General features: G+C 27.4%; 1 protein-coding gene across 1 annotated transcript in view; it reads right to left on the bottom strand.

The window, feature by feature from the left end:
- The window catches only part of LOC111620856 (protein flightless-1-like), a 96,007-nt gene that overhangs the window by 78,866 nt on the left and 8,952 nt on the right, over positions 1–8,189 (bottom strand). The window contains exons 4-6 of the mRNA XM_023362856.1: positions 5,969–6,045; positions 1,784–1,953; positions 820–905 (exon numbers count right to left, since the gene is read on the bottom strand). Coding sequence (XP_023218624.1) covers positions 820–905; positions 1,784–1,953; positions 5,969–6,045 — 333 coding nt within the window. The remainder of the gene's footprint in view (positions 1–819; positions 906–1,783; positions 1,954–5,968; positions 6,046–8,189) is intronic.

Raw genomic sequence — 8,189 nt, 5'->3', positions numbered from 1 at the left:
TTGGTGCACCAGATCGTTCTTTATCTTCAACATCAAAATCATTATTTTTGAAGCGTCTAAACCAATCTCTGCATGTTGTTTCCGACAGAGCATGGTCGCCGTAAGTCTCAACAAGAATTCTGTGTGCTTCAGCTGCAGATTTTTTTTGAATAAAATAGTGCAATAAAATTCCCCGCAAATACTCTTTTTTTAGCACGAAACTAGACATGTTTAACACAATGAAAAAATAAGTTGTTTACACTTTGGTGAAATGACGTATACTGAATTTCAAGGTCGCTTATTGTACTTCCTTACAGATGTGTCACCATCTAAAAATAAACACACGTGGTTCTGGTAACGCCATCTGTTGGAAAACAGCGAGAACTTATTCAAGGTCCTTATACATCTGATATATACAGTAATATGATATAAAACTTCAGTTATTTTTCACGGAAATATAATATTCGACTGATCAATATGGCAAAAATAATCATATGGTTAAATGTGTCTAAATTCTTTGAACATCTATACAAGACAGATCACCAATACTGGACTAATATAGCTGACAATTGATATTTCTTTAAATGAGTTGTAGTTAACAAACTGTGCTCCCCATCATATTTTTTCTAGATTTTATAAATTAAAACTAAACTGTTTTGTCTAAATACTAAAACTTTTAAATTTTTCCAAAAATTAATCTAAATTTTATATTGATTATAATAAAATTTTGAATAACAAAGTAATAAAGAAAACTTCAAGTTTTTTTTTAATAATCAACACTTTAAAAATTTTTAATAATAAAATTTTGTTAAATTTATACCAAAATTATTAAATACTTACTTGTTATAACTTAAATTGAGAACAAGTAAGCCTCTAGAATGATCTAAATCATGTGGAACATCACGTAACTGGTTGTGGCTGAAATCCTATGTGTATATATTTATATGGGTATAATATTAATTTTTCAAAATTATACAAAACAACAAATATTTCTATAATTAGTATACTAAATATTATTAGTTGCTATAAGCTTATACTAATAAACACCATATTTAATTTCATGAAAAAATTCATTATTGCAAGTCTCACTAAATTAGACAAAATCCAATATTAAAATTTGGTATAGGTGTTATTGATGTTCAATGATCAAATCAATACATTAATCTTTCAAGAAAAAGCCTGGACATAGCTTCTTCAAACAATGCAACAATAATTCTTGCAGTATTTAAATAAAAAACAATCAAAGTACTTATACATTAATTTTATCAATATTAATATAATTTTTCAAAACAAAAAACTGAAACCAGAATATACCTATATAGAAAATCTTTGTAACATTCAGTATATAAAGCATATTACTCCAACCTAATTTCATACAGTCTTCATTGCATTAATTAGGACACTTTTTTACATAAAACTAACATACTAGAAACTTCAGAAATGGATAATAGAAAAATCTTGTCAATAGTCATGATTATTCTCAGCAAATTGGGAATTGTTTGATCAGCATATAGTCAGATTAAAATCATGTTTTTATTACTATTATATTTTCGATAAATAATTTTGACTACTATTAAAGATATTACACACTATTAAAGATATTTATTTTTTAAATTACAAATTTTAATGCTAAAAAATATATATATTTCTACAAAAATATTAATAAAGAAATATATCTATTGATTTAATAATTTTAAAAATAATCAAACACTTATATAATGTACAACAGATTTTTCAAATTTAATAATTTATCATAAATAAACTATATTCTGTAAGACTTCTAAATTAACTATGTAATACTTACAATAACTGCTAAATCTTCCAAATCAAATATGTCAGACGGAATTCCACAATTTTTAAGTTTATTATGCCGACAGTTGAAATATCGTAGACATGGCAAAGTTGAAACTTCTCCATGAATAGTTACTAAATTATTCCTCACTAAAGATAGTGTCTCCTGTAAATTAAATTTGCCTACTTTAATTTGCTATAAAAATAAAGAAATCATTATATTGATGATACATCATGTAATGATTTCTCATCAATAATAATTTAAATTCATTTTTATGATAAACCTGATTTAATGGATTACCAATTTTCTGAAATTAAATATTTTTGATTCTATAAGCAATGAATCTAAATTATTATAATTTAGTATTAACAGTGATTAAGATGAAAAAATTGAGTTTTTAAAATTTTAAACAATTTATTAATGCTGTGAAAGAGGAAAAAATAAAATATAAGCAAATTTCAGTAATAATTAAAATTTGCTATTCTCTGAAACTTAAAAATTAGACAGTACAAGGATAACAATACAAGCTAAATCTCCTAAATGTTAGACAAATACAAGATTTTTGTTGTTGATCAATGTATTAAAAACCTGAAACTATTGAATTCCATCTAATTATCTGTAAATCTTAATGTTCAAAATTTACTTTTAAAAAATGTATAAAATAATGAACAAAATTTCTAACTTTTAATTAAAAGTTCAACAGTTTTAAAGTTTTTCCTAAATATCTAGATCACTCAAATTTATTTATAGTAATGTAATTTCATGCAGATAATCCAATGTTTTTCAACCTTTCTTTATCTCATAGCACACCTGAACCTATAATTAAATTTCTGTGGAAAAAGTCACATGATTTAAAGTTGTTTGTAAACATTCTATCACTATATTACTTGCCACTTAACCTAATTCTTTTTGTCTATATTTTTTTGTAAATTAAATAAAACAGTATTGTTGTTCCTTAAAATAGCAACAGGTTACCCAATAGTTATTTAAACAATAGTTAATTTTCTTTACATAAGAAGAGCAAACAACATTAAGTCTTAATTTGCATTTAAAAGTAGCATGATAATTTCCTTTATAAGCCTGCTCAATGTCCTGCTATTTCCAAATTAAAACAATTTGAAATAAATATAGACAATTATAGATACATTTTTGATTTAAAGAAAATTTAATTTTAAATGAAATAACTCAGTGTTATGCACATGTAATTTTGCTTATGAACATATACTTTTGACTACATTATGTATACATTTATTTATTATAACAATGAAAAACTCGTATAATCAATTTAGAGGTTTTAATTTTGACATGTACACTTATTGTTCTTTGGGCTTCTTTCAAAAATAATTTATTTAATAACCTTCAAAAATTTTTGTGGCACACACATGAACAAGCAATAGCATGCTTGTTGAAAATCACTGAGATAATCTGTAGATTATTTTGTTCAGAAATCAATTTAAAAGTCATGTGCGGGTTATCTACTAAACTTAAAATTATGAATTCATCAAACAATTTTTCCTTTGCATAAACTTGCCAAGAGCATCTTCAAAACATGTGAAAAATCATTTGTGTTTCAGACATATTCATCTACCATTTCATTTAATTTTATTTTTTCCAGAAATTACAAATAGCACATATGCTTAGAAAATTGGATGGAAGAGAACTAAAGGCAAGACATATGTCTTTAGTTCTATTCCATCTAATTTTCTGAGCATCAATCTACACTTTGTAGTATTAAACATTCCTACTTGAATGTATATCTTGACTTAGTAATTTTCTGGTAATTTCCTCTTCTCTACATAATAATTCTTAGAAGAGTACTCAGAAATTTTTATCATATGCATATATTGTAATTCTTTACATTAAATAAGAGCTGAGCAATTGACTTTTAAACCCATGTTATTGGATATTATTAAAATTTTTTGTAGTTAAATGTAATATTTAATACAAATTTAACATAATATTTTAGTGTGGAATTGTAATCAATTTTTAACTTACTGAGATACTTAGCTTTGCTCAGAAAAATGATATATTAAGTAAAAGTAATAAATCTAAATATATAAAATTACTTGTCCTGACTGACTCACTGATTCATCATCGCCCAGAGCAAACCGCTGAACCTAAAAAGGAAAATTTGTTACACGGTTAGGGTACGTCATGAAAATGCACACTAAGAAGGGATTTTTCGAAATTCCCCTGCAGGGGAGAGGGAGTGCATTAAGGCTTAACCGAAAAAACGGCTTTTACTGTACTATTTTAGATGCGATTTTTTGTTTTTACATTTAATCTTCATTGAGTACTTAGGTGTATTAAATTGATAACATTTCAGATATTGTTATAAATATTTTCATATATTTTGATTTTTAACCAAATGTGTGAACCATTTTAAATTCAAATTTGTTATTGCATATTGGTTCAATTATAGAACGATTATAAATGTTCCGGAAAATTGATCAAATTGAAAACAGTTTGTTTGATTCTCAGCAATTCTCATTATTCTCAGCAGTAGGTGTTATATAACAATTACTATGGTTGTTGAAATACTGAATACAAATGGGGTTTGCTTGCAAAACCACTGCGAGCAAAGTNTATCACATCACATAAAAATATTTAACAATAAAATATTTGCAGTAAAACTTTATAATATCTAATAATTACATATAAACTAAGCTAAACATATAGTCACTATAATATAGCAAACAAGATATTACACAATTTGAACAAAAGATATAGTTGAACCTCCAATTTAATGATCAGAAGTAAATTCATTCAGAATTTTCTGGAAAAAAATTGATCCAGATTGGAACTCAAATCTGCAACTTTTGCTTACTGTGCAGATGCAATGACAATTACACTACCCAGATCACTGTCTAATCTTAATTTAGAAGATATAACTGAGATTTTGAACACCCCCTTTATTAATTGGAAATTGATGACAAATCCATAAATGTTAGATATAATATTTCTAATTTTAATAGAAAAATTTTAAGCTAAAAACTAAGGAAACTGGTAAAATTCACTTCCTTCTCAACGAAAGTTCTACATTCTTTTTGTTTTCCCTTAAATTTTGAGTCACATACAGTCCATATACCCCTCGTAAACCCCCACTCTTCCTAAACATGTGGGAAGAATACAATTTTCTTATTGGAGAAAAACATCAAAAAAAAGGGGATTCTTTAGTATTATTCTGGGAATACACCACAAAATTCCATAGGAGAAGGAGGTATTCCATACCCACTCCTCATGGCCAATGCCCATAACCAACTCCCAAAGTACATACAAGGTTTATTTCTAAGTTCCCAAGTTAAAGAAAATATTTATTGAAGTGCCGACCAAGAAGTAATAAGTGACCAGAACGGAAACAAGAGAAGAAATAGTGAAATAACGAACATTCACATCAATCTACATACAGAATAATATATAATGAGGTAGTATGTTTAACTTGAAATGTGATCTCTCTCTCCGCAATATCATAATCAGCTATTGAAGGTCCAATTTGTATATTTTTCCTTTTCTTCATTAAATATTCGATATTTTTATATTAAAGAAATGTCTCATTATGTCGGAATCAAAAGATCTCATCCTCTCCATATTGATTCGTAAATGCATGTTAATCCACGTGAAATAAATTTGATTAACTGGTGTCAAGGATCCTGACGTGATCTAGAACTTACCATCAAGATCTTTTTAACATTATAAATAAAAGACCTTCTTCAAAATTTAGAGATCGAATCTCATGATTCTGAGTTGATTAAGTGGTACTCCCGTTTAGTACTCCCAGCTAATCTCACATAACCATATAGAATAGTATATAATTACTATTGATTATAATACATGTATCCTGTTGACTTATAACTATTAGCAAGTGACTTGTATGGTTTTATCTTCCAAATTAGCCAGTCTGAAAGCAAAGATCCAATATAGGTTCAGATTTTGTTAACTTTATAATTCTGTAAATAAATTTTTTGTGTCATTTTGTTATTTTGTTGCAAATGGACCTCCCATTAGAAATTATACTTTATAATTATTATTCACATGGATTCTGTTTGCATTATACTGTGTATAAATTCACTATAAAATTTTATTTTGTATAATTACATATTAAGTTTGAAAAAGCAAACTGTCCAAAAGCTAAAGACTGCCTACATTTTATTTCATTTCTACATATAAATAATTATTTGGTAAAGATTTTGTACTTACCTAATCTATTATTGCTTAGATCTAAATAAAGTAAATCTGTTAAACTGACAAATAATTGGTTGGGAATAGATTCAATACTGAAAAATAAAAACAATTAGTAAATTAAGATTCATATAATTTAAGTTCTAAAAATATATTTAGTTAAATGTACAGTACATAAATCAAAGTAATCTTATAAAATGAAATCATTCCCATTATTTAGAAAAAAAATTTTGCAAGCATTGTTAGAAAAAAAATCACTTTTGATATAAAATTTAGTAAAAAAATTTGTTCAAATGATTGTCTTATTTGATGATTACTTTGGGTCTTTTCCATTTGATGATCCATTCCACACTGCTTCTTTTTATCACTATTTTCTTTGCATCATTTTTTTACCTATTTTTCTGCATTTTCATTATGTTTCTCATACTTTTATACTTAATTAACTAGACTATATCTGATTACCACTCTCATCTTCAAATGTTTTGTTTGTGATCACTAGAACTAGGACATCCAGACAAAGATCCTAACTTATATGAATTTTATGCCTAGATGTCCTAGCTTTCAAACTTATAACACACAATGTAGATTCAATGTCATAATTAACATTATTATTATTCAATAAGATATTTCTGACTTTCTACTCCGTGGTTCTTTAACAAGTTGGCCATCAATTCTTTGAGCAGAAATTAGTTGATTCTATAATTTAAGTATTGAAATTCAACAAATAGACATTTATTAACATATACAGTGGTACCTCAGTATACGTCTGCTTTAGAATACGTCCAATTCGGAATATATCCTGTTTGGACAAAACAAATTTTGCTCGGTATACGACTTTTGTTCGGTATACAACATAATTCAATTATACGCGCCATCAATGAACAAGTAGCACTATCGGTATACTAGACCAGACTAGACGTTCGCGGTGCAACGGTTTATAACTTTGTTAAATTTCTTCTGATTTTAATTCGTAAATAAAATTTTACTACTTCTATTAAGCATGAATTGCAAAAAGGCAAGTGAAAAGCAACAGAAAGCTAAAAAAATGACTAGAATTACAATGGAACTGATAAAAGAGATTGTTGAGAAATACAAAGATGGCACGCGTGTTCGAGATTTTAACTGTTGCCTACCGTATTCCGAGAATGACGATATGGACAATCGCGAGAAATAAAGACATTATTAAATCAGCTAACGTTGCGAAAGAGGTTAAATCAATTTTTAAACAGAGATCGAAGACATTAGATCATGTCGAGAAATTGCTTTTGCTTTGGATAACTTAAAACAGTGCTGGAGACAGCGTATCGGAAGCAATTATTTGCAAGAAAGCTAAAAAGATACACACTGATCTCACGAAAAATCAAGCAGGAACTAGCCAGGAAAGCGAAGTTTTTAAAGCCAGCCATATTTTTACATGAGAACGGATTAATCATTTTTACATTACTTCTTATGGGAAAGGTTGGTTTGGTATACATCCTATTCGGTATAAGTCCAAACATCAGGAACAAATTAAGGTCGTATACCAAGGTTCCACTGTAATTATATAACTAATATAATAAATAATACATTTTAAAACAAATTTCTTGCAATTTCAGATAGGCTACTAACAGCCATAACCGTATATTATGAAAAGGCATGCAAAACAGTTATTTCAGACATATTTGCATACCAATTGTTGTTTGAAAATGATGATTGTCAACAGTTTGTTTTTGACTGCAATATAAAGAACTGTTTCTTATACACAGTATCTAATCACTTTAACAATTGTTAGAAATAATTTTAGAGTATTTTATCCACAGCCACTATATCAAATTTTGGAAGTGTCACAGCACAATATTCTAAAATTCCAAGTAAAAATTATATCATTATTGTTAACTATTCAAACATTATTTTAAACTAGCTGCAAGGACCTGCTTCGCTGGGTTTTTATTTGTTCGTACATTTGTATGTAATATAGTTTTGTTTTTTATATATAAAAGACTGTTTTTCTAAGTAATCTAGAATCTAGCTGCAAGGACCCGCTTCACTGGGTTTTTATTTGTGGGCAAAAAGTAACGATAGTGAAGATTAAGATAATTACATTATAGCCAATCTTACCCGTTTTCACAGAATGCAAGAATTAGGTCCCCTGTTTCCAGACTAATTAGAGAATTTTTACGTCCAGTCAAACAAACTATTTTCAATTTGATCAATTTTCTGGAACGTTTACAATCGTTCTATAATCGAACCAATTCGAATT

The sequence above is a fragment of the Centruroides sculpturatus genome, unplaced genomic scaffold (assembly GCF_000671375.1).
Source record: "Centruroides sculpturatus isolate CEXI.00-Female unplaced genomic scaffold, Cexi_2.0 scaffold240, whole genome shotgun sequence".
In the NCBI taxonomy this organism is placed as follows: Eukaryota; Metazoa; Arthropoda; class Arachnida; order Scorpiones; family Buthidae; genus Centruroides; species Centruroides sculpturatus.
The sequence above is the reverse complement of the archived record's forward strand: the minus strand, read 5'-3'. Positions and strand labels throughout refer to the sequence as shown.